The 27,963-nt window shown below is 45.8% G+C and overlaps 1 protein-coding gene across 2 annotated transcripts in view; it reads left to right on the top strand.

Moving 5' to 3' along the window:
- Positions 1 to 390: 390 nt before the first annotated feature.
- The window catches only part of LIMS1 (LIM zinc finger domain containing 1), a 77,881-nt gene continuing 50,308 nt past the window's right edge, over positions 391 to 27,963 (top strand). Inside the window, exon 1 of one of the 2 annotated variants that reach the window (XM_044283823.1) lies at positions 391 to 547. In XM_044283823.1, coding sequence (XP_044139758.1) covers positions 519 to 547 — 29 coding nt within the window. In that variant the 5' untranslated portion in view covers positions 391 to 518. Of the gene's footprint in view, positions 548 to 26,949; positions 27,089 to 27,963 lie in introns of those variants that run through there. The other variant, XM_044283826.1, reaches the window with a different exon arrangement.

Here is a 27,963-nt window from a genome sequence, read left to right as displayed (position 1 = left end):
ACGGCTCTTTCAGTTATACCTGTTCACACTTTTGGGCATTTGCATCATTTCTGGCCGCACTGTATGTTAAAAATGACAGGAAAAATGTGTTTTTTTGCACACTACAGTGCAGACAAGTGAGGCAGCAGCACACACGCACACTACAGTAGACAGTGTGTCCGATGAGCTAATGGCGCGGAAATGCCTCAAATGACATCACCGCTCGCGGCTGGAAACCATCAAGCAAGGTTAGTGGGCGTGGCCACCGCCAGATCCGGATATAGTAAGGGGGCTGCTGTTATAATAACCTGTGGAGTAAACCAGTGGGCGTGTCCTGCAGCCTGCCTCCTGGCGTCCCCATGGCAACCCCTCCTCCGCGGGTGATTGGCAGCCCAGGGTGGGCGGAGGTGAGTCAGAGCGGGCGTGGAGCAGCCTGCAGTGGGAGGGGGGAGTGCGCGCTCCCGGGACTCTGCCCATTCCGCTCTCCGAGGCGCTCTCCGTACCCCATCGTTCTTCACCGGACCGAGCCAGGGGCCCTCATGTTGGGCGTCGTGGGGATGACGAACAGGTAAAGGACTCCGGGGTTCGCTCTGTGCCACTCACCTGCTGGCAGAGGATAGCGGGCACGCAAGTGACTTTCTGTCGCCTGGGGGCTCATGTGACTGCTCTGTACATGTGGACATTGTATGGTGTGATGGCATCTGGCCAGTGGCACAGGGGGAACTTGGAGCAGCATCTGCTTCTGCTGGCTTCCTCTGTGCTGCTGTAGGTAGGGCACAGATGGCATTCGTCAGGGCCCCACCCTCCCTGAGAGCAGCCCCTGCATGGGGGCACAATCCTCCCTTCCCTTTGGTGAAGATCACTAGTAACATCCCATGGAATACAAAGGGTGTCAGACCCTGGTGCCCATAGTGTGCCAGCTGTGCATCTCCCTCCAGGGCATCTGTTATGTGGCATGCCCTCTCCAGCTCACATACTTGTGGATCCGCACTCACATTGTGGTTTCATACATTCAAGGAGAAGGCAAACACCACACCCAGCGCAGCCTGGCATGGGCCCATAACTGAAGCTGCCCGTCATGTAAAGTGTCCCCATGGTTGAGAGAAAGGAAAGTGTCAGTAAGTGTCCTTACAAGGAGCTTCGGAATATCTGGAATGTCTCTGATTCAGCCCAGATTGCTCCACCATATGGTGTGGTGACCCCAGCCAGCTGCTGTGGAGACCCCCCTTATAGCTGTGCCTGCTGACATGTGTCAGGCATGTAGTCTCTCGCTGCCGGGCACGTCCAGCTTGCAGAATGCCCACGTACGTTCATTTCTATGGCTGCCCAAGATCTCCATGTAGCCCTAGCCTTAGAGGCGATAAGATAGATCTGCTATCCATGGCCAGTTTTATGGGCAAACCTTTATTGGGACGGCTGTTTCGTGTGCACAGTCCGATTAGCTAAACCTGCGTATTTTTGTACGGCCTCGTGCACATTTGTCCTATTCTGGTCCGTATTGCAGATACGAGTAGTGCTTTCTGTTGATGGGTGTGAGCAAAATGCGGCGTGCACGTAGAAGATTCCCGTATTTTGCGTTGTTTGCAGACATAGCTTTGTGCATAACGCCTTAAAGGAGTTGTCTCATGACTGTTATTAGCCATCTGAATATAGCGTAAAACTGGCCGTATGACTAAGTATTGTCACACAGCCAGTCAAAAAATGGACTTCCGACTAAAAAAAGTCACAAGTCCCTTCATTAAATGACCCTCTATGAGTCTATATTATACTATGTCTGTTACCATGGGGACGCACATCGGTGAATTTGGACATAGCCTTTAAAGGGGCTGTCTCACTTCAGCAAATGGCATTTATCATGTAGAGAAAGTTAATACATGGCTCTTACTAATGTATTGTTATTGTCCATATTGCCTCCTTTGCTGGCTGGATTCATATTTCCATCACATTACACATTGCTCGTTTCCAGGGGTTAGGGCCACCGATGCAGAGCAGATTCAAGGTGGTCGGGGCGGAAGCTGCTGCGCATGCTGTGCCTATGTGCCTCCGGCAATCCCAGCCACTAGAGAGGACGGCATCTTTTCCTACAGTGTGCAAGCATGTCCACCACTGCTGATGGATTACAGGGTGGTCGTAACATAGGAGAAGTGTATAAGGTGATGGAAAAATGAACCAAGCCAGCAAAGGAGGCAACATGGACAATCGCAGTACATTAGTAAGTGCCTTGTATTAACTTCTCTACATGATGAATGCAACTTGCTGAAGTGAGACAACCCCTTTAAGCTGGGGAGGGTGGTTGGCGTCACTTACCTCTAGTGGAGAAATAAAATATAAAGCCAGCAATCCACATTAGGAGTTGGTCAGCTACTTATGCCAAGTTGACAGACGAGTGAGGCAATGTAGCTTTTGGATGAATACAGCTCTACCAAGTTGTACCACTTTGGCGCATCTAGGGTTTCTGCACTCTTTTCTGACATGCCTGAAACAGGCCTAAAATGTACCATTTGTGCCACAATTCCTGCCATCAAATCCTGTCTCAAAGTAATCGCTGTATGACACTAGCAGATGAGCATTACAGTTGTCCTGGTCCGTAAAGGAGACTGCGGCATTTACATGCAGCGATCTCCTCCACAGTATAGGGAGGAGTTGGCACTAATGCCGTGGCTCGTCCCCATACATGATCTGCTGCCAACAAACCATTTTTTAGCCTGCATAAAAGATGCTGTTGCCCCAATGAACAAGCTCGGCGGCACTTTTACACAGGCAGATCATCGCCCAGTGTAATACAGGCCTAAAACAACCAATAGTCGGTATGGAGTCGGACAAAAGTGTCTATCCCTGCAGCCTGGGCCCCGGTGAGAAATCGGTCTATAGGACTAGTAAATGAGGGTCTATGTGTATGGCCAGTCCTTGTTATCCCTATTAGTGGATAACTTGGGGCTGTCTGACAGCCCCCCAAAAATATTAAACCAGTGGTCTTGGTCAGGTTATGTCTGCGCATTTTTTTTCTGTGTGGGTAAACCGCATAGTAAGGCATCGTCCACACTTAGGTTTTCCACGGACAACACATGTACCCATTGATTTAAATGTGTCTGTTCACACATCAGTTCACACCGTGTGTCGGTAAAAAAAAAATCATGGAGACCTGCACTACTGTGGTTCATGAGGCGGATCAAACACGCCCATTGAAGTCTATGGGTCTAAAAATCACGGGAACAACACAGATGGCATCCGTGACGCGTCTGTTTTTCACGGAAGACAGATTGGAAATGCTCTTGAAATTTTCAGCTGAGCAACGTCCGAGGATTATAGATGACACATGGAGGGTAAAAATCGACACATGGACCATCCACGTATCCTTCGTGGACATCTTCACGGATAAAATAAGGATGCGTTTTTCACATACGTAATACTGACATGGAAATGTGAACGAGGCCTAAGCAAAGTGTGTGGGATCAGACAGATGTCATGGGCACTTTTTTTTTATACTGTGGTTCTACTGAGGAAGGGGGAGAATTTCCCGATGTGATTGTGCCTGGACTCTTATAAAATGCCCAAAAATGCGGTGCATAAAGTCGCATGAAAAAATGATCCATTGGGCCTGGCTCGACCGTATGTATAAAGTTACATACGATAGGATGGGATAGCCGCCAGCTCATGAGTACACCGGACTCTTCCTCCATCGCGCTGCCACCATTCAACTGGGAGTTCTCCAAATCGCAGCCATCTTTACTAATAACAGACACACTACTGGAATCGGGGGCTCTCTCCCTATTTCGTGCTGCCCTCAGATGTGTCATTTCCAAAATTGTTCCTCTGATGGGTTGCCAAGACGGGCTGTCACAAAGCCTGGCATTCACATGAATTGGCATATTTGCCCTTGGGAGCATAGCTGTGTGAAGGAGCCAGAGCACTTAAAGGCTCACTAAGTGTCACAGAGACATATCCAAAGTTTAGATCGGTGGGTGTCTGAGTGCTGAGAAGCCCATCCATCTCTCTCCTCGCTGCGTGAGACGGGCCCATCTCAGCGCTTAGACCTCCACCAATCTAACGTTTTAATATGTCTCTGTGACAAGTTCTTGAGCTTCTTTGGGGCGTTTTGTCGCGCGTTCCCGTACATAGACTTTCGGGAAAGCGCGACAATGGGCGTTCGCTTGTCTCAGTATGCGCGATTGTAAACGCCGGTACAATCGTGCATACAGAGCGCTCCTTTCAGAACGCTCAGGTGTGGACCCAGGGTTAGAGGGAACCTGTGACCTGGATTTTGGGTATAGAGCTGAGGAGCTGGGTTGCTAGATGGCCGCTAGCACATCCGCAATACCCAGTCCCCATAGCTCTGTGTGCTTTTATTGTGTAAAAAAAAAAAAACGATTTGATACATATGTAAATTAACCTGAGATGAGTCAGAGCTTGAAAATATGACTCTTCTCTGGTCACACAAGTAAGATTTGACTCTTTTATGTTAATTTGCATATGTTTCAAATCTTTTTTTTTTTTTTTTTTTACACAATAAAAGCACACAGAGCTATGGGGACTGGGTATTGAGGATGTGCTAGTGGCCATCTAGTAACCTATGTCCTCAGCTCTGTACCCAAAATCCAGGTGACAGGTTCCCTTTAACTAGCGCTATGCCCAATAGTCGTACCTCCTCAGTCGTGCTATATTAGAAGTGATGACATACTGTATTTTCCGGCGTATAAGAAGACTTTCTAACACTAGAAATTCTTTTCAAAAGTCGGGGGTCGTCTTATACGCCGGGTATACTCAGATCCGATGGTATATTCTAACCCCCAGGCGTTCCCATGGTGACGGGGATGCTTGTCTGGGGGTTAGAATATACAGGGCTCCACCGCTCAGAGGAGTATACATTTATTAACTGTAATCTTTAAATCAGCGCTCATCTCTTTACTAGGGTGTCTTACTCTCAGCTCCAGTAACGAGCAGTGCGGGCGGCGCTCACTCACTGACGTCACGTGTCTGCTCCTCCCACTAGGCGGCGCAGGCGCGTGACGTCAGTGAGTGAGCGCCGCCCGCACCGCCTGTTACTGGAGCTAAGAGTAAGATACCCTAGTAAAGAGATGAGCGCTGATTTAAAGTTATGGATTACAGTTAATAAATGTAATTTTTAATTATTTTTTGTTGGAGTACTCGATTCATCGATAGAATACTTGATTACAAAAATAGTCGATAGCTGCAGCCCTAAATGGTGAGACTAAGGGCTCATGCACACAAATTTATTTTTTCCCTCTGTCCGTTCTCTTTTTTTGTGTGGCGCACATGCTGAACCATTCACTTCAATCGGGCTGCAAAAAAAAAATATGAATCTGTGTGTAGTCAGTGTTCCTATTATTGACCGCATTACGATGAAGGATAGGACTGGTCTATTAGGGGCCGGCTGTTCTGTTCCGCAGAATGCACACGGCCGGTATCGGTGTTTTGTGAATCTGCAATTTGCTGACCCCAAAAACCGCATCCGGTTGTGTGAATGTACCCTAAAATAGAACTTTAGGGTTAAACACTGTATTCCAGCATAACAACCTCATCCCATCTGTGATACGTGGTGGAGTTCTCATGGTTTGGGCCTTTTTTTCTGCCTGTAGGCCAGAACATCTTGCCCCCATTGATGGTACAAATGAATTCTGAATTATATAAGCAAATTCTAACGGCAAATGTCAAGACATCCGTCCGTGAGGGCTCGCAAACTTTCAAGCTCCTCTGTAACTGGCTTCTTACATATGTATCTCTGGGGCTGTTTTGTATTTGGGGGATGAAGTGTTCAATGAGAGCTTATGGCAAGGCATCCTGGGAGATGTAAGGGCTTGAGGAGCTGCTGCCAACCTACAGAAAGGGAGGCCTGTCCTCCAGATGTGGGGTGATCTCTTTAAATGACCTCTGTATTCTTCTGATAGGAGTGGTCGGGTGTTTTATATTCCCACAGGATCACTCCCTCTTCTTCTAGTAAAGTTATGAGAATTACTCATAAATCACTGTAGAGACTCCAAGATGCTGCTTTACTTTTAATGTGGACATCCATTGTGAAGTAGGTTGTTGGCATAGTATCGCCCTGTGCCCAAGATAAAGTGCTGGCACAAGCACCCAGGCTCATAAGCTGCCATGTATTACGCCTTACAGCAGATGGTTTGCAGGGAGTGTTTAAATGACTCCTTTCCAAAGTTACAATAGCTTGGCTTTTCCCGAAGAGGACATGAAGCAAAAAGAGAAAAAACAAAACTCGAGCCTTTCCAGAAGAGACATATGTAGGTGCAATCCAGTGCATCTGTTATAATGTCACACATTTATGCACAACTTTGCCCCTTTTTGCCACGCTCCCCTCTTGTTAAAAGCTATTGGGGCCTAATCATTTCAACACTTTTACTGTTACGCCAGTTTCCTGGCACAAGTCACGCTTGAACCTACGTAAGCTCCTAGCTGGCATAGCTTTCATGCTGGTGCATGGATCAGCCAAGTTGTGCTAGAATTAGGACGTGCATCTCACGTCACCGCTCTCTCGATCGACTGGCGTAAGAAATGTCATTCTTGATAAATCTCCCCCAAAGCGTTTTTTTTTTTTTTTATTGCATTTCTTTGTGCATTTTTTTTTTTTGTCAAAACACAGCTTGCTGTAGGTATGTTTTTTTCCAGGCATTTTTCCCATATAAATTTCTGTGGCAGTTGAAAAGCACCTGTTTTAAATATGATTAAAAAAGAAAAGCAGCAAAAAACTTAAATGGTCCAAACTGCATGGTATTTTTACCCGCAAAAATATTCAGGTAGGGAAAGCAACAATCAAATATGTTGTTAAAGACAATAGTTGTGAACCTGTGCCAACTGGCCGGTTTGACTTTGGGCTAGTCCTGTGGGCTCCTGGTTTACACCCTTTAACCCCTACCCAGGGATGTGGTCTTCTCTGCAGGGGAGCCACCAGTGCTGTGCCTCTGGTGTACAGTAGTTGGCAGCGGACCCACAGAGGAACAGGCACAGAACCAGGCTGAAGGTCAGTCAGAGTACAAGTAAATCCAAGGAACAGACCCAGGGCCAGGACAGATGGAACTAGGTCAGAATACAGGCACAGGTTAAGGGCCCTTGCACACGACCGTATGCCCTCCGAGATATATGGAGCGGCATTGATCGTGCGCACGGGAGCACACAGCATCATAGATTACAATGATGCTGTGCACGTCGGGCCGCCAGCAGGACTATTGTACCGCACTCATATGATCTTATGAATGCGGGTCAATAGTCCCGTGGGCGGCCCAAAGTGCACAGCATCATTGTAATCCATGATGCTGTGTACTCCCATGCGCACAATCAATGCCGCTCCAGGACATATGGCCCGCTCACGGACCTTACGTCTCGGAGGGCATACGGTCGTGTGCAAGGGCCCTAAAACAGACAGACTAGGTACAGAGACAGACAAATGGATTATAGCTCTAGTGCAGAGTGACTTGGCAGATCTGAAGAGACCGATTGCCCAGGCGAGAGGTGGGGGACACAGCCAAACATACATAGTGGGGCTAATCCGCACCACACAGCCTAGCACCTGTACACAGAGCAAGAGGGAGTTAATCTCGAGCTGTGGTGGATCTGCTAAATGATGGACCTAGTGACATATGGGGTATGACTACCTGACGCACAACATTTTTTGTAACGATAGTCAATGGTGTCACAATGCGGCATGCTGCGACTGTTGGACTTTTGTGCGATGGTCATGTTACCAAAAAAATAAATGTAGCGAGACACGTGTCGCTGCGCCTTTTTTTTTCTTGCGTGACTTATTGTCGTGTATCCTAGTGTTGGGTCATGTTGTCCTTCTGTTTTTGAGGCAAATCTCCCAGAATCTCCTCCTCTGATGTATAGCTTAATACATGGTTGTGCAGGCTCCTGTATACTAGTATTTCTCAAGTCCCCACAACAGGCCATGTTTTCCGTACCTGTGTAGTATGGTACAGGTGATCTAACTATTGTCAGTGCCGGTTCTTGCTACGGTCTTATTCTCAGAGGTCTGATGCGTTTAATGGCCTCTGCTCGCCGCCTCGGTGGATGGAGTGGATTATTTTAATTAGAGAGAGACGTTTTTGATGACTGTGCTGCTGGTTTATGCTCTTTTCCAAGGACATCCTATGGTTTCAGGAATAAAAATCAATATTTTGTTCTTCACAGTGTAATATTAAGATGAGAGAAATAACTTGAATTATTAATACAAAAATCGGAGGTTGAGCTGTGGTGCGTTTAGCTGCCGGCCACAACGTTTTATTGAATTCTTGTCTTATTGTTAAGTATTTGTTGGCGTGTGATGTATCGCGCTGCGACCAGTCCGGATCCATAATCCTCTGCTTGTCTGTTTGTAGTCGTGAATGTGTCTAGAATTGGGGATTTTTATAAAAATTAGGAAGAACAATGGTCCACATTTATGAGTGCACCTAGATTTTGGCATTGATTGCATTAAACAGCATTTTGGTGCACTTAAAGGGGTTGTGCAAGAATGCAGGGTTTTCGGCAATGTTTTCTCTCCCCCCACTCTGCCAGACGTGCAAAGGGAAGATGACTTACCTGCTTCCCGATGCCAGCTCCTTCTCCTGCTGGCTCTACTGCCTGGCACGATCAATGTCAACATCCAGTTTGACATCGCTGCAGCCAATCGCAGGCCGCAGCGGTATTGGCTCCCTTGCATCAACACATGGATTCTGAATGTGTGCCTGCCCCCATTTTTATTTTTTATTTTTTTTTATTCCCCTAAAAATGTTCTATCCTTGTCCGCAAAACAGACAAGAATAGAACATGTTGTATCTTTTTGAGGGGGCCGCGAACAGATATGGACACGGACAGCACACGTTGTGCTGTCAGCTTCTTTTGTGGCCCCATTGAAATGAATGGGTCAGCAAAAAATGCAGACCAAACATACGGTGGGGTGCATGAGCCCTTATACGAACACCAGAACCTCCTGTATGATGAAACTGCTTGGACTGTCCATACATGCTCTTAAGAGGGGAAAGGGGTTTGGCAAACTCATCACAGTTAGGCCTCCTGCTCACGAACATAGGGGTCCCGTTGCTGTATTGCGGACCGCATATGCGGATCCGCAATACGTGGGCACAGTTCCGTGTGCATTCCGCATCACTGATGCAGACCCTTTGACTTAATGGGTCTGCAAATCCGGAGATGCGGAACGGAAGCACGGAATGGAACACTACAGAAGCACTACGAAGTCCTTCTGTGGGGTTCCGTACTTGAATGGGTCTGGAACCGTCCCAGTGGCCGCACGGAGGTTGCCCGTGCGTTGGGGACCGCAAATTGTGGAACGAATATGTTCGTGTGCAGAAGGCCTTTAGGGTATGTTCATACATCAAGATTTTGACACTGGTTTCAGCATGGATTCCATGCCGGAAACCGCATGGCATCTAGCTCAAGCCGCATTTCATTTTCAATCGGAGTCAGCGGAGGATTTTTCACGTGCTGTTTTCCAGACCGTGCCATGAATGGACATGTCCATTTTTGGCACCGTCACTGTGCAGACACCTTGGGAAACCGCGGCAGAAGTTAGGCCTAGGCCTCATGCACACGATCGTATGTATTTTGTGGTCCTCAAAAAACGGATCCGCAAAAAATACGGATGACGTCCGTGTGCATTCTGTATTTTTGCAGAACGGAACCGCTGACCCCTAATAGAACAGTACTATCGTTGTCCGTATGCAGACAATAATAGGACATGTTCTATCCTTTTGCGGAACGGACATACGAAAACGGAATGCACATGGAGTAACTTCATTTTATTATAAAAAAAAAAAAAAATGAGGACCCATTAAAATGAATGGTTCCGTATACAGTCCGCAAAAAAAACTGAACGGACAAGGAAAGAAAATACGTTCGTGTGTAAGAGCCCTTTTGAAGATATGGGTGTGTCTTTCCAAATCCTGTCCAGTCAACTGAATTTACCACAGGTGGACTCCAATCAAGGTGCAGAAACATCTCAAAGATGGATGAAGATAAATGGGAGGCCCCCAGAACTAAGCTTCGTGTCGTAGCAAACGGTCTGATTTATGTCGCTGAGAAATTTTAATAAATTTTGCAAAAATGTCCAAAATTCTGTTTTCACTTTCTCATTATGGGGTACTGAGTGTAGATCAGACAAATGTGAAATGCAGGGTGATCTCTAACATTTGGTACGTGTCTGATCAGAAGTGGACAGCTGACTGAACTTTGGAGAAGTGAGTGCGATATAGAGTAACGTAGTAGTGTTTCTGCTTGAGGTCTTCTGTAAGCTGGCTAGGAGATCTTCTGATTGCTGTTTGGTTCATCTTCAGAAGCACCCGGTGGTCAGATGTTACTGCTGGGGGAGAGGTCATGCCCGGCTTTATAATTTATCTGGGGCTACCGGGAAAAGGAGATTATTTGTCTCTATTCCACTCAGCACTGGCCTTTCGAAAGAGGCCCAAGCTAGAGACCACCACTCCATGATGTCCATGTGCATATGGAAAGGGGTTGTCTGGGAGACTTGGTACTGTGTTGTGCAGTTTATCTGACAATTGTATTGGGGGTGCATTTTAGTGTTCGTGTTGGGGCCACAGTACCTGCAGTTTAACAGAACCTGTCTCGGAGCACTATAGTGTTCTGTGGACATTACGGGGTTCTTATTGTATTCTCTTTAAATTATGCATAAAACGTGATTGGAGCAGATCTGTTTTGGATTATCGCAGCCGTGTGGCAGGGCCACATATCTGCACGCTTCTGCTGACTGCTAAATAAACCTGCCAACAAAAGCTGGCAGGGTGAGTCACCCGGCCAGACACCACTCATGTACGTCCAGACATTCAGCGCCGATAGGATTAGAAATGAGATGTCAGCTCTATGAAATCGCTGCTTTTGTGCCATCAGCAGCACATTCTGCTCTTGGCTTGGTACTAATTAGGTATGGGGGCTGATGCTGGCAGTCAAAACGTGTGCATCACATCTATGTATAAAGAGATGTTAAAGGGGTATTCCAGCGAGGAAATTTTTTTTTCAATGGCCATGAAATGGTTTAAAAATAAAAGAAAATTGACTATGTTTTACTCGCCTAGCTGATTCCTCCCACTGTTACAGTTCTAGCGGTGCCTGGGTTCCCAGTGAGCTCCACCTCCTGCTGATGTCACATAGCAGCAGGAAATGGCTGAGAATCACTGGCTGAAACGGGCCATCGCTGCACCCAGTGGTTGGCTGAGGAACATTCACAGACAGAGGAAGTGGATGGCAGCGGGATCCAGGCACAGTCAATGCAGCAGCGGTGGGGGAATCACAAGGTGAGTATAAGGCCTCATGCACACGACCGTATGTATTTTGCGGTCCGCAAAAAAATACGGATGACATCCATGTGCATTCTGTATTTTGCGGAACAGAACAGCTGGCCCCTAATAGACCAGTACGATTCTTGAGTGTAATGCGCACAATAATAGGACATGTTCTATTTTTTTGCGGAAGGGAAATATGGACATACGGAAACAGAATGCACACGGAGTAACTTCTGTTTTTTTTGCGGACCTATTGAAATGAATGGTTCCATATACGGTCCTCAAAAAAAAAAACGGAACGGACACTGAAATAAAATACATTTGTGTGCATGAGGCCTAATAAAGTATTTTGTTTTTTTAACCATTTAATGGCAGTTAAAGGGAACCTGTCACCAGTTTTATGGTGTCCTAACTAAGGACTGATTCTCTTAGCAAAATGCTGGGTCACTTTCTTTATTTGACCCAGTCAATCTGCCAACATCTTGTATTGAAAAGCTCCAGCTCATAATGATGAGTCCTGAATATTCATGAGCTCCTGACTCTCCTCGCCTATCTGCTGCTGAATGACAGTTTGTTTCCATAGGAATCAGCAGCAGGTGGGCAGGGGAGTAGCTATAGCTCTGAATTAAAAAAAATGCTGGACTCAGTGACATCACGCTGGACTCAAATAAGCTCATTAGCATGCGGCATCTTTGTGTGTATATTATGAGGTAACCATCTGTCACACCAGTAAGTGAATACATCTAAGGCACTTTTTAGTAGTTAATTATTGTATATAATTAGTTAATTATAATCAAATATCCACATGACAGGTTCCCTTTAAGTATACCCCTTTATTGCCTTGGTGTGTGATGGCTTAGGGTACTTTCACACTTCAGAGGTGCGACTAATTTATTAAGGGTACTTTCATACTTGCGGCAGGACGGATCCGACAGGCTGTTCACCATGTCGGATCCGTCCTGCCGCTATTTCGACGGACCGCCGCTCCGTCCCCATTGACTATAATGGGGGGGGGGGGGAGTTCCGGCGCAGCACGCCGGACTAAAAAGTCGGACATGCAGGACTTTTTAGTCCGGCGGCTTTCGCCGTGCTGCACCGGGGCTCCTCCCCTGTCCCCATTTTAGTCAATGGGGACGGTCTGGCGGCACGGCGAAATAGCAGCAGGACGGATCCGACATGGTGAACAGCCTGTTAGATCCGTCCTGCCGCAAGTGTGAAAGTACACTTAGAGACTTATTTATTAAATTAGGGGCATTTAATTCCAGAGCAGGGAGATCAAGACTGGCGTATGGGAAGACAGTCTTGATAAATGTTTCCCACAGTGTCACTTAGACGGCTCATGCACACGACTGCGCTGTGTTTTGCAGTCTGCATATTGCGGATACGCAAAACACGGATGCCGGCTGTGTGCGTTCCGCAATGAACAGAACAGGCAGCCCATGATAGAAATGCCTATTTTTGTCTGCAAAACGGACAAGAATAGGACATGTTCTATTTTTTTTGGGCCACAGAACGGAACAACGGCCCCTATTGACGTGAATGCGGCTCGGATGCGGACCCAGACAATGGTCGTGTGCATGAGCCCTTAAAGGGGTTGTGTCATGTTTTCAACTTATCCCTTACCCTTTGTATAGGGGATAACTAATTGGTGGGGGTCCGACTGCTTGATAGGGGGTCCGACCCCTGCATATGGGATAGCTGACCTGTGGGCGTCCGACCGCTGGATAGGGGATAACTTTAAAATTTGGCCTCTCTGCTTCAGCATCTTCAGCTTGCGTGCTCGCTGTCTCCAAACTCCACATTAATGGATCCTCATGGAGGTCATATTTCCTTAGCCTGTAGAGCCAAGTCCACTCTGCAGAGTATGGAGGATGACAGAGGAGCAAAAAAGGAGGAGGGGGGGGGGGGGGGAGACCGGGAGGAGTCTCGCTATTTCTGTTCAAATACGTGTTTCTTGTGTTCTGCCAGTCCTGCCTCTTGTAAGTCACTGCATTTCAGATTCTTGTTTCTCATGTAACCAAGACATTTTACAGTATTATTAGTGGCTCACAATCTCTCTATTGGTGCCATTTTGTGATGGTTTTGTACAACATCTGAAAACAAATCCCCCCTGTGAAATCTGAGACGCGGCGGTACAGTGCAGCCCTATAATGACTCCATACTGCTCTGCCGAGCCCCAGAACTGTCTGTAGACTGCTAGATACCTGCCTCTTTCCTGTAAATTAGTATTGTTATAGAACAATTGCTTTGCAAACGATTGGAGTTAAGTCACTCCTAACAAAATAGATGTTGGACAATTTTTGGGTAAACTGTAACATGGTAAACAGTGAAGGAAAACAAGGAAAAGGGTGGGAAAAGATAGGGGAAGTAGGGGGGGAAGAGGGGGGGGGGGGGAGAAGGAAGGAGGTACCAGTCAAATAATCATTTGTAAAAATAAATGATAACAAATAAAGCAAAATCATTTTTACATTTTAACATTTAAACCTGTCAACTTGACAAAAATTTGGAAACTTTTTCTGGAGTCAAGTATTCCATCCAAGCATTCCATATAACCTTATATTTATGCAAGTTTTGCGCAACAGTCCATCTGAGTCTCTCAAAGTCCTGAATTCTCCGGATTTCAAGAAACCAATCTGGACATTTCTGATTGCTGTTGGAGATGCAAAAATGACACCGGCCATTATACACATCTGGTTTAGATACCTACCTCTTTCCTGGCTCTTCTGCACTTTTCTGTAGCCACCCTAAAGGCATTTTTTAGTAAATTTATTTTGTATTGTGTTTTCTGTGGGAAGAAATCCTTATTAATATCTGCTTTAAAGTCCTTGTTCTAGCAATACAAAACACATGCAAATAACTGCATCAGAACTGCATTGTGTTGATGATGCCTTACTTACCCTCTAGTGGTCATATTATAACTAGTTTACACAGGTAGAGTACCCTCTAGTGGTCATATTATAACTAGTGTACACAGGTAGACTACCCTCTAGTGGGCATATTATAACTAGTTTACACAGGTAGAGTACCCTCTAGTGGTCATATTATAACTAGTGTACACAGGTAGACTACCCTCTAGTGGGCATATTATAACTAGTGTACACAGGTAGACTACCCTCTAGTGGTCATAGTATAACTAGTGTACACAGGTAGACTACCCTCTAGTGGTCATAGTATAACTAGTGTACACAGGTAGACTACCCTCTAGTGGTCATAGTATAACTAGTGTACACAGGTAGAATACCCTCTAGTGGTCATATTATAACTAGTTTACACAGGTAGAATACCCTCTAGTGGTCATATTATAACTAGTTTACACAGGTAGAGTACCCTCTAGTGGTCATATTATAACTAGTTTACACAGGTAGAATACCCTCTAGTGGTCATATTATAACTAGTTTACACAGGTAGAGTACCCTCTAGTGGTCATATTATAACTAGTTTACACAGGTAGACTACCCTCTAGTGGTCATATTATAACTAGTTTACACAGGTAGAGTACCCTCTAGTGGTCATATTATAACTAGTTTACACAGGTAGAGTACCCTCTAGTGGTCATAGTATAACTCGTTTACATAGGTAGAGTACCCTCTAGTGGTCATATTATAACTAGTTTACACAGGTAGAGTACCCTCTAGTGGTCATATTATAACTACTTTACACAGGTAGAGTACCCTCTAGTGGTCATATTATAACTAGTTTACATAAGTAGAGTACCCTCTAGTGGTCATAGTATAACTCGTTTACATAGGTAGAGTACCCTCTAGTGGTCATATTATAACTAGTTTACACAGGTAGAGTACCCTCTAGTGGTCATATTATAACTAGTTTACATAAGTAGAGTACCCTCTAGTGGTCATATTATAACTAGTTTACATAAGTAGAGTACCCTCTAGTGGTCATATTATAACTAGTTTACATAGGTAGAGTACCCTCTAGTGGTTATAGTATAACATGCTATATACTGTTCAGGAAATATGATTTTTCAAGTGCACAGAAAGTGTATGATACACATTTTCTTGCCTATTTTCTATTGAATTCTAGGAATTGTACATACACTGGCCGGGCTACAGTGGCAATACTCGTTTCTGAGAAACTTGTAAAACTGTAGGGGGTGGGGGGTTCCCTTGGCATTTGAGTTGCAGATGGTTCTAGTTGGGGTCGGATGTCACATGCCCTGATTACTCCATTGCATTTTTTGCATCTAACAAATGGCTCCTTTGTGTAGGTTTCATAATGGCCGTAGTTTTACATTAGGTTTCTTGGAATGTTGTAACAGTTGTGCATTATTCTTCCTTCACGTTGCCTTGAGGGGATGTGTAGCCGAGTACCTTCCATAAGCTGAATAGATAATAAACTCATAAAATGGGCATTCATCATAAAGACCCAAATTCTAACAAACCTCGTCTCGTCTTGGGAGAACTTGCACTGTAATTTGTATTTGTATTACTTATGGATGTTTTTTACACGATCATTATATGGCAACATAGGGTCGCCAAGACCCCCCCGTCCCATTAGATTATTAGATCGCTGTAGGGTGCTTTGTGGTGATCTTAAAGGGGCATTTTTCTGCATGTCATAATGGGAGCCAGAAGTAGAGAGCTACAGGATCTCGGCAGCGTCAGAACAGCAGTGGAGTATCTTTTCTTTCATCTTTTTAAGCCTTTCTGACCTCTTCAATTTTTGTATAGTAGGAACATCCCTTTAAGGCCTCTTGCATACAAATGTTGTGCATCCGTTCCGTGCATTGGGGACTGTAATTTGCTGTCCCTAATGCACGGGCATCGTCCGTGCGGCGGCCGGGACGGATCGAGACCCATTCAACTTGAATGGGTCCGTGATCCGTCCGCACCGCCAAAAAATAGAACAAGTTCTATTTCTTTGTGGTGCAGAGGCACGGACAGAAACGCCACGGAAGCACTCTGTAGTGCTTCAGTGGGGTTCCGATCCGTGCTTCCGTTCCGCATCTCCGTGATTGCGGACCCATTCAAGTGAATGGGTCCGCATCCGTGATGTGGGGTGTACGCGGGCCAGTGCCCGTGTACTACGATGTTACTGAAGTTTAAAGTCTCCTGTAACTTGTACACCCCTGTCCTAAGGCATTTTGGACGCTTGATAAATGATGGGTAAGGCCACATCTACTACATGCAGCATTTTTTGTCCGTCCGAAAGCCGACATGTATGTAGTATTGGAGAGCGCCTGTGCTTGGTATACTTCTATGGGGCTGAGCTGTGACCGATGAACTTGTCCTCTCACAGCCTAGGAACAGCTGAGAGAAGGCCGCACCGTCACTGCGAACACCAGAGGTAGGTCATCAATTAAAACATCTTGGAAAACTCCTTTAACTCTATGCTGTTATATCAAACTGAAAATGTCAAGTAGTTAATCCTATGCGTTTCCCCCATCTGGGTTCGCTGGGGATGATAATGCCAATTACGATGGGGTATCATCAGAGGGGCAGTGTGATGGGGTCAGTGAATTAATAGTGATATAGCCAAGGCTCGTGACGGATTCGCTCCCTTTTTCCATGGGCCGATATAGAGGATTTATTTGTTTCTTCTTGGTGCTTTTGTTTTTTGGGCCCTGTATTTCGTATCGTTGTTGTTTCTGGTGCCGTGGTGACATTCTTTAGTCTGGCATCTATTAAAAACTAAGTTTAATAGTTCACGATTTCAGTGATATGTTATGTAGTGGTTCCCTTGAGGTGTCTGATCCCTAGTTTCCTTCCTTGCCAGTAGTGGCTGCATATAAGATTTCCTTTTAAGGATACTGACACATGCTGAGCTGTCTTCTTCTCACCAGGAGCTGACACATCACTCGGCGTCCAGTAGAGGGCAGTGCTGCCTCAATAAAAACCTGTTCTGTGGTTGTATGTGCAGTGTGGGAGAAAATACAGATGAAAAGACAATAGATAGGGGCTCTTTCACACCTGCGTTATTGTCTTCCGGCATAGAGTTCAGTCGTCGGGGCTCTATGCCGGAAGAATCCTGATCAGGATTATCCTAATGCATTCTGAATGGAGTGAAATCCGTTCAGGATGCATCAGGATGTGTTCAGTTCCCGGAACGGAACGTTTTTGGGCTGGAGAAAATACTGCAGCATGCTGCGCTTTTTGCTCCGGCCAAAAAAACTGAAGAATTGCCGCAAGGCCGGATCCGGAATGAATGCCCATTGAAAGGCATTGATCCGGATCCGGCCTTAAGCTAAACGTTGTTTCGGCGCATTGCCGGATCCGACGTTTAGCTTTTTTAGAGTGGTTACCATGGCTGCCGGGACGCTAAAGTCCTGGCAGCCATGGTAAAGTGTAGTGGGGAGCGGGGGAGCAGCATACTTGCCATCCGTGCGGCTCCCGGGGTGCTCCAGAGTGACGTCAGGGCGCCCCAAGCGCATGGATCACGTGATCGCATGGCACGTCATCCATGCGCATGGGGCGCTCTGACGTCATTCTGGAGCGCCCCGGGAGCCGCACGGACTGTAAGTATACCGCTCCCCCGCTCCTACTATGGCAACCAGAACTTTAATAGCGTCCTGGCTGCCATAGTAACATTCCTATCATTTCAATGGCAAACTTGACTTAGATTTTTTTTTTCATCTTTCATGTCCGTGGATCCTCCAAAAATCACGGCAGACCCACGGAAGAAAAAACGGCCACGGATCACGGAACAACGGAACCACGTTTTGCGGCCCGAGAAAAAAAACTGTCGTGTGCATGAGGCCTAACACTGAAAGCATTTTGAAGACGGATCCGTCTTCAAATGCTTTCAGTTCACTTGCGTTTTTCCGGATCCGGCGTGTAATTCCGGCAAGTGGAGTACACGCCGGATCTGGACAACGCAAGTGTGAAAGAGGCCTAACAGCCTAACATAAAATACACTATCACATAATATGCTCATGTGAAAGTATTACTTTTAACCTGTTAGTGACCAGCCTGTGTTGGGCCTTACTAAATAAGCTATTTTATTTTAAAATGTTTTTCATCATCCTCTTCAAGAGCTGGAACTAATAATTTGCATTCATTTTTAAGTATGTAGCCTTCCAAGGCTTTTTGTAGTTTTTGATGGAGCCATTTTGGGGTACACATAACTTACTGATTAACTTTTATACGTTATACATTTTTCGGCATAAATAGCACGATAAGTTCACCCTAAAATACTTAGGCCTCTTTCACACGAGCGTGTCCGGATGCGTTGCGGCAAACCCGCGCGAGTAGGTGCACAATTGCAGTCAGTTTTGACTGCGATTGCGTTCTGTTTTTATCGCACGGGTGCAATGCGTTTTGCACGCGCGTGATAAAAAACTGAATGTGGTACCCAGACCCAAACTTCTTCACAGAAGTTCAGGTTTGGGTTCAAGGTTGTGTAGATTGTATTATTTCCCCTTATAACATGGTTATAAGAGAAAATAATAGCGTTCTGAATACAGAATGCATAGTACAATAGCGCTGGAGGGGTTAAAAAAAACTAAAATTATTTTTACTCAGCCTTAATCCACTTGTTCGCACAGCCCGGCATTCTCTTCTGTCTTCATCTGTGAGGAATAGGACCTTTGATGACGTCACTACCCTCATCACGTGGTCAATCACATGATCTTTTACCATGGTGATGGACCATGTGATGATCGCAGTGACATCATCAAAGGTCCTTTTCCTCACAGATGAAGACAGAAGAGAAGCCGGGCTGCGCGAACAAGTGGATTAAGGCGAGTAAAAAAAAAAATTGAGTTTTTTTTTAACCCTTCCAAACCTATTGTACTATGCATTCTGTATTCAGAATGCTATTCTTTTCCCTTTATAACCATGTTATAAGGGAAAATAATAATGATCGGGTCCCCATCCCGATTGTCTTCAAGCAACCGTGCGTGAAAATCGCACCGCATCCGCACTTGCTTGCGATTTTCACGCAACCCCATTCACTTCTATGGGGACTGAGTTGCGTGAAAAACGCACAAAATAGAGCTTGCTGCGATTTTCACGCAACGCACAGGTGATGCGTGAAAATCACCGCTCATGTGCACAGCCCCATAGAAATAAATGGGTCGGGATTCAGTGCGGGTGCAATGCGTTCACTTCACGCATTGCACCCGTACGGAAAACTCGCCCGTGTGAAAGGGGCCTTAGACTTGTATGAGAGGTAAAACCTGCCAAAATTGAAAAACCTAAAATTATAATTTAAAATAACGTTTTAACATTTTCATTTCATCCAGTGTCTGCAAAATGCATGCCAAAATTAAAAAGAAAATTCAATTTCTCCGTTAGAATTTTCTTTTCCAACTCCAGTGTGGGTAATAAGTGTCAAAAATTAAATGTAAAAATAAATAGCCTTTTTCATGTTAAATTTGCACTTTGTCAATTGATTCTCCTCTTCCTATAGTGGGTTTTTCATGTCAAAATCATAAATCAAATGAAAACACCAAGTAGAAGCTGAAAATGCTAGATTGAGATTTCAATTTCATGTCTTGCCAAAAGTAAAATGAAAAAGAAAGCCCATTTGACTTTACATTTTAACGTTGTACTAAAATTCAGATTTATTTAAATGAGCTGCGGTGGGCGCGGTGCAGCATGCAAAATGTTGTTTACTTCCTGACTGCACAGACAGTGACTCTGTTTGTCCACTAGAGGGCGCTGTGCTTCTCCTCATTTCCAACAGCTAATAACACAGGATCAAGGTTATCATTCCAATAGATGGCGCTGTGACAGTGAAATCTTAGTACTGTGCCGAATGCATAGGATAAGATTGAGTCTAATACATGGTGCCCTCTTTTTGAGGACTGAATTATACTAGAATTATGATTATATCATCAACTCTGCTGCCCTGTTAACCCCCTAGATGCCATGGTGCCTAATCACCTGCAGCATCTATGGGGTTAATCTGCTCTGCCATACTTGAGTGAGGACGTGGTGGACGTTGCTCCAGAACAGTGCCAAGAAGCTTAAAAAGTCGCAAATTATGGTACACATGTCATGTGCCATAATCAGTGACTTTTTTTTACATCACTATAGTGGCATAAAATGATTAGTAAATGTCCTCCATTGTGTCTGTGTGACTTGCAGAAACGCGGAGCATCCTTGGCATCACTGTGCCGATTGGTGGTAGAGTTCAGACCCCCATGATCAGTATTGATGGCCTACAATAGTGCACAGGAATGCAGCTATAGCGTAGCTATGTCCTATTATTGTTCATGTTGCAGTTAAGGACAGGCATTGTTACAATGGATCCGCAAAAAAATAATGCAATACGGTTGTCACACAGACGTCATCTGTCTTTTTTGTGTGTGGGGGGGGGGGGGGGGTTTCGGACCATAAAATGCATACATTTGTGTGCATGATTTGTAGTCATGCACATGACTATGTATTTTGTGGTCCGCAAAAAACGGATCCACAACAAAATACGGATGACGTCCGTGTGCATTTCGTATTTTGCAGAACGGAACAGCTGGCCCCTAATAGAACAGTCCTATCCTTGTCCGTAATATGGACAATTATATGTTCTATTTATTTTGCAGTACAGACATACGGAAACAGAATGCACACGGAGTAAGTTCCATCTTTATATTTTTTATTTATATATTTAAATTTTTTTGCGAACCCATTCAAATGAATGGTTCCGCAAAACGAACACTGAAAGAAAATATGTTTGTGGGCATGACCCCTAAGTGTTGGGTCAGTTTTAGGGCTCATGCACACGAACATATTTTATTTCCGTGTCTGTAAAAAATGTGTTTTATTTTTTTTTGCAGACTGCATGTGGAACAATTCATTTCAATGGGTTTGCAAAAAAAAAAAAAACTGAAGTTACTCCGTGTGCATCCTGTTTCCATATGTCTGTTTAGCAAAAAAATAAACATGTCCTATTGTACGTATTACGGACAAGGATAGTACTGTTCTATGAAGGGCCAGCTGTTCGATTCCACAAAATACAGAATGCACATGGACGACATCCGTATTTTTTGCGGACCGCAAAATACATACGGTCTTGTGCATGAGCCCTTAGGGTTACGATTAATAATGGGGTCAGTATTAGGGTTACCATTATTATTAGGTATTACAGTTAGGAGTCTGTATTAGAATGAGGATTCGTAATAAGGTTAGGGTCAGTATTATGGTTTGGCTCTGTATTAGGCCTCTTTCACACGACGTATGTATTTTTAAGTATTTTGCGGTCCGTTTTTCACGGATCCGTTGTTCTTCTTCTTTTTTTTTTTTTTCAGTTTCGTCCTGATATTGTGAGATGTCTTTCCACACTCTTAACCCCCGCGGCACTCTGTTATGTGTAACATACGATTGCAGGGAATTGATAGTCCAAAATAAACGCACTTCTTTCTCAGATAATTGTGCGATTTTCATCTCTAGAGTGCGAGTACTCATTGGGTGCCAGCTGTTAGTGTCATTGCCCGCATTCGCACGACCTAAATTAACCCCTGCTTCACAAGAGAAAAGTGCAGGTTCGGTGATTTCCACACTCATGTTGCGGCGTGCTTTGACTCACAGAACACTTTTCTCTTGTGAAGCAGCGATTCATTTAGGTCGTGCGGATGCGGGCATGTTTTATAACAGCTGGCAAGCAAAGAGTACTCCCACTCTAGAGATGAAAATCACACACTGCTTTAGATGGATGGCGAAACCTGCAGAATCTGCGGGCTTGACTGATCTGCGTCTAATATGTATGGCCAGCTTTTATTTTTTTTTTCCACTCTTTTTAGATATTGATGATTTATCCTCTGGATACGTCATCAGTTTCAGATCAGTGGGGGTCCCCCACTTTTCTTTGCTTTCAAGCAGTTGGCACTGGAAACAAAGCAGAAGATGGAGCAGAAAGCTCTGTCCATGAACAAAACAGTGGACTGAACTGGAAGTAGAAGGCTCTGCCCATTGTGTCGTGCCTGTGCTGGCGTACTGCATCTCAGGCTCCCATTCAAGTGAAAGTCTACTGTCTTCATGGACGGAGATTTCTGCGTCTGGCTCCATCTTCTGTTTTGTTGCCAGTGCTTGCCAAAATCAGCTGGTTGGTTGGGGTGATAGGTGTTAGACCCTCATGAGCTTATATTGATGACCTGTCCGGAGGATAGGTCATCAGTATCTAAAGAGTGGGAAAACCCCTTTAAGACTATATCCACATGTAGCAAAAAATTTAACAGATTTTCTGGGTGGAAAATCCACTGTGTTAGGCCTCATGCACACGAACGTATTTTTTAACGTCCCGCAAAACGTGGTTCCGTTGTACCGTGATCCGTGCCCGTTTTTTCTTCCGTGGGTCTGCCGTGATTTTTGGAGGATCCACGGACATGAAAGATGAAAAAAAAAATCTAAGTCAAGTTTGCCATTGAAATGATAGGAAAAAACGGACACGGATCACGGACACGGATGACAATCTTGTGTGCATCCGTGATTTTCACGGACCCATTGACTTGAATGGGCCCGTGAACCGTTGGCCGTGAAAAAAATAGGACAGGTTATATTTTTTTCACGGCCTCGAAACACGGGTCACGGGCGCGGTGTAAAAACGGTGCACAAGCCGAGTTTTCTACGGCCCCATTGAAAGTCAATGGAGCCGCAGAAAAAAACGGAAAACGGCACAACGGCCACGGGTGCACACAACGGTCGTGTGCATGAGGCCTTAATGTCATCCTGCAGAAAATGGCCAATAGGCAATTCGGCATCAAAGTCTCAATATATGGATTTTGCCATGGGATAGGACTTATTCAGTGCACCCCTTTTAGGCCTCTAGAGCAGCGGTTCTCAACCTAGGGGTCGATCGGCCCTTTCCGGGGGGTCGCCTGAGGCTTCCTATTAGGGCTGCACGAGTGTAGCGTTACATTACCCTAATTCGTGAGATTTCCCTACCTCCTGACTTCCCGTCGCACTGCTAATGACGTGAGGAGGCGTTCCTGAGTTTTGACGATCTGCGCATGCGCAAACCGACAGTTTATGGAAAATCTCAGCGGCGTTCAGCTTCACACCGGGACACTGCGCATGCGCCAGCCGGAGTTAGCCGCGCTTGCGCACTGGGCCGTAATATTTCCCTACTAAGGCTCTCCTGCGCATGCGCAGTATCCCGGTGTAAAGCTGAACTCCGCTGAGATTTTCCATAAACTGTCGGTTTGCGCATGCGCAGATCGTCAAAACTGAGGAACGCCTCCTCACGTCATTAAGCAGTGCGACAGGAAGTCAGGAGGTAGGGAAATCTCAGGAGGTAGGGTAGTATAACGCTACAAATAGGAGAGAGATTGTTTCACACAGGAGTAACATACTTTACACGCAAAGACAGTCATGTGCGCAGTTTAGGACACATGAGGGGACACATAGGGCCATGAGGGGGACCAGCATAAGATGCTATATGTCTTATGCTGGCCCCCCTCATGGCCCTATGTGTCATAGCACACATCCCCTATAACAGTGCCATCCACAGGTCCCCCATAAGTGTCCTCCACAGGTGTCCCCCATAAGTGTCCTCCACAGGTGTCCCCCATAAGTGTCCTCCACAGGTGTCCCCCATAAGTGTCCTCCACAGGTGTCCCCCATAAGTGTCCTCCACAGGTGTCCCCCATAAGTGTCCTCCACAGGTGTCCCCCATAAGTGTCCTCCACAGGTGTCCCCCATAAGTGTCCTCCACAGGTGTCCCCCATAAGTGTCCTCCACAGGTGTCCCCCATAAGTGTCCTCCACAGGTGTCCCCCATAAGTGTCCTCCACAGGTGTCCCCCATAAGTGTCCTCCACAGGTGTCCCCCATAAGTGTCCTCCACAGGTGTCCCCCATAAGTGTCCTCCACAGGTGTCCCCCATAAGTGTCCTCCACAGGTGTCCCCCATAAGTGTCCTCCACAGGTGTCCCCCATAAGTGTCCTCCACAGGTGTCCCCCATAAGTGTCCTCCACAGGTGTCCCCCATAAGTGTCCTCCACAGGTGTCCCCCATAAGTGTCCTCCACAGGTGTCCCCCATAAGTGTCCTCCACAGGTGTCCCCCATAAGTGTCCTCCACAGGTGTCCCCCATAAGTGTCCTCCACAGGTGTCCCCCATAAGTGTCCTCCACAGGTGTCCCCCATAAGTGTCCTCCACAGGTGTCCCCCATAAGTGTCCTCCACAGGTGTCCCCCATAAGTGTCCTCCACAGGTGTCCCCCATAAGTGTCCTCCACAGGTGTCCCCCATAAGTGTCCTCCACAGGTGTCCCCCATAAGTGTCCTCCACAGGTGTCCCCCATAAGTGTCCTCCACAGGTGTCCCCCATAAGTGTCCTCCACAGGTGTCCCCCATAAGTGTCCTCCACAGGTGTCCCCCATAAGTGTCCTCCACAGGTGTCCCCCATAAGTGTCCTCCACAGGTGTCCCCCATAAGTGTCCTCCACAGGTGTCCCCCATAAGTGTCCTCCACAGGTGTCCCCCATAAGTGTCCTCCACAGGTGTCCCCCATAAGTGTCCTCCACAGGTGTCCCCCATAAGTGTCCTCCACAGGTGTCCCCCATAAGTGTCCTCCACAGGTGTCCCCCATAAGTGTCCTCCACAGGTGTCCCCCATAAGTGTCCTCCACAGGTGTCCCCCATAAGTGTCCCCCATAGAACTACCTAACACCTTGTAATAGACTGGCATACATCCTGCATATCAGATATTTACATTACAATTCATAATAGTAGCAATATTAGTTATGACGTAGCAAGGAAAAAAATTTAATGGTTGGGGGTCACCACAACATGAGGAACTGTATTAAGGGGTCACGGCTTTAGAAAGGTTGAGAACCACTGCTCTAGAGGGATCACAATGCTAGAATAATAACACATCAAACGCAAGAAATGACATCATATAAAGGGGGTTTCTCAGCTTGTATTTTCATATTTGTTGCATGTAGAGCAGGCATCCTCCAGCTGTTCCAAAACTACAACTCCCAGCATGCCCAAACAGCCTACAGCTATCAGCCTACAGCAGGGCCTTGTGGGAGTTGTAGTTTTAAAACAGCTGGAGGGCCGCAGTTTGAGGATGCCTGATGTAGGGCTTGAGTTGACAGTGAGCCCATCCCCTCAGTGCTCCAAACATCTGTCCCTCTTCTCAATAAGCCCCTCCTTTCCATTGTAGGCTAACCCGGACAAATGCCTGTGTGCTGTTCTTGCTTGGCCCCATAATCTCACGCCTGTGGCATGTGCCGGAATTACGGTGCCTGCTTATAAAGGTTTTATAGAGTTATTGGATCCAGCATTCTGTTCCTGCAGGGAATATCCTGACAAGTTCATCAGATACAGCAGTTCATCTCTAGCCCCATTCATGATTATAGGACCCGCTTGGTTTTTGCCCGACGGAAAGCTGGCATTTTGCCGGAAGGAGTCATGGCTCATACACACGATCATTGTTTTAGTCTGCATCGGATCTGCATTTTTTGCTGGTTGGATGCGGACTCATTCACTTCCGTGGGTATGTAAAAGATGCAGACAGTACACCGTGTGCGTCGACATCCGTATGTCCGTTCCGCAACACCTGCTAAAAAAACAGAACATGTCCTATTCGTGTCCGTATTTATTATGGGTCGGACGCTCCGTTCGACAAAAGGTGGAATGCACACGGCGAATATCTGTGTTTTGCGGAACCGCAATTTGCAGACTGCAAAAAACGGCTATAGCCGTGTGCATGAGCTCTGAATGGGGTCCAGTGGTGAATGGCTGCATCTAGCTAGGCCAGAGCCGGTGAACTCGGAGAGGCTTTTCTCTGCCGAAACAGGCTTCTGGATCCTTTTGATGCAAGTGTGAACCTACCCTCAGGCATCTCATTCCTGCACAGTAAAGAAGACCTGTACTGTGCATGCACCAGTTACATCCTAGTACAGCCAGACGTTAAGAGCCATGGAGTGATGCAATGGGGGAGTAGAGAGAGATGGGTATTTGAGTTTTGAGGTATCTTAAAAGGGTTGTCCAACTTCATACAGTTTTTAAAATGCTCCACACCCCAACACCAGTCGGTGGGACAAGCGGGGACTGAAATGCAGTGAAGACAGTGGTGGACTCATGGAGCCAGAACAGAGCATTCGGGACTAGGAAAGTATGCTTAACCCAACAAGTCTGCTGGGTGGAGGGGGGGGCTATTTAAAAAAAAATATATATATGAAGTTGGTCAACCCCTTTTTAAGCTGTCAGATCAAGGACTTAGCGTAAAAAAAAAAAAAAGCAAACAGAAGTTTGCCAAGTGACAATCTTGCCATACAATCATACTTGCAACTGATGACTAGCCAAATAAAAAAGGTGAGCTATCCCCTTTTTTTTGGTCGACAGCTATTGGGACATTGCAAACAATCATTTAAAATAGTAAAACTGTGGTCGGCTGAAATGCTTGACATTTTGACCTAATGCTTGTCTTATTTTGACCCAAGAGGACTTGACGTCTTCTGAATGTTATAACCCATCATGCCAGCTAGAGAGGATATTTTATCTTTTTCACTTTTCTCTGCTATGAGGAGCAGTTGTTGAGTAGATGGTCATCCTTTGCGCCTGATCAGAATACTTGTCGACCCAATGACTCGAATAATTATCAGCATCTGAACTGCAAACATTTTTGGTCTCTTGAGTTTTGATGATCTTGTGAACATACCTACATGTAGTCACAGATCTAAAATGTTAGGGCAGTGAGAGGGTTAAGGAGGACTGACTGGTGAGCGGACCTCTTTTTAGCGGTTACTGAATAATCTAGTGATTGCCTTGTCTGTGCTGTGCAGCACATGAGGAACCAGAAGATACATGTACGTGGCCTACAGAGGAAGCACTGCCCAGGAAGCAGATGTATGGGGCAATAGCACTTGAGTTAATGTATACTTTGGAAGCTGTGTAACGAGTGTCCGTCTCATTATTGCGGTGGAAGTTGTTCTAATGCACTGTAAACTGGAGGTACGTGGTCTACGTAAACCTGTGTGGTGACTGAGGAAAAGAACTAGGAACCTTTGCCTGTGTGGGTGACATGCAGGATCATTGGATAGTTGAGTTTTTGGCCACATGTAGTAATGATCTCGGATATTGTATTAGATTGTTCCTTTTCATGTCATGTTATGCTATTAGTAATCTGGATGCATTATATGTATGTATATACAACATTCTTCTCTGGTTCCGACCTATCCTTCAAATACTTTGAAGCTGACCATACACCTCCGATATACATTAGCTGAACTCTCATGTGACTGTCTCCTAGCGTCTACCATGGTGGAGAAATGGCATCAGGCATGTTTTACTTTAATATGCCCCATCTCGTATTCTTGTGGGGTACAGAGGTATCTGAATAAAGGCTGATCCACATGACCGCGATCAGTCCATGTATTGACTGTGGCTCCCTTGAACTGACTGTATCCTAGTGTTTTATGATAGTCAGTTACTACCTGATGGCGGGTCTGATTTACAGTACTCGCGTAATGAGGTTAGCACAGTACAATAGACCCGCAATCCGTTCAGGGCAAGGGAGCAGTGGTCAGTCCAGGACATGTGGCCAATACACGGGCTGTGTTTCCTGGTCCAAACATGGTTATGTGAATGAGGCAGGCCAGACCGGAGCTGTAGTGGCACAAACTTTGCTAGTTCTGCTGACACTTTGTTCATGGGGTCTCTGGGGAGCACAGCGGTTGGTGCCCATAGATTGTTGGCAGAAACGCACTCTTTGCTCTTTGAAGTTGCAGCTTTGTGGCATACAAAACCATGTCACATATGCCACCAGTATTATAAAAGGCACTCATCCAGGTGTGGACCTGTTACAGATGGCACCCAGTGCGCAGTTT

Source organism: Bufo gargarizans, chromosome 3 (assembly GCF_014858855.1).
Source record: "Bufo gargarizans isolate SCDJY-AF-19 chromosome 3, ASM1485885v1, whole genome shotgun sequence".
Lineage (NCBI taxonomy): Eukaryota > Metazoa > Chordata > Amphibia > Anura > Bufonidae > Bufo > Bufo gargarizans.
Note: the sequence above shows the minus strand (reverse complement) of the source record. Positions and strands in the feature narration are given on the sequence as shown.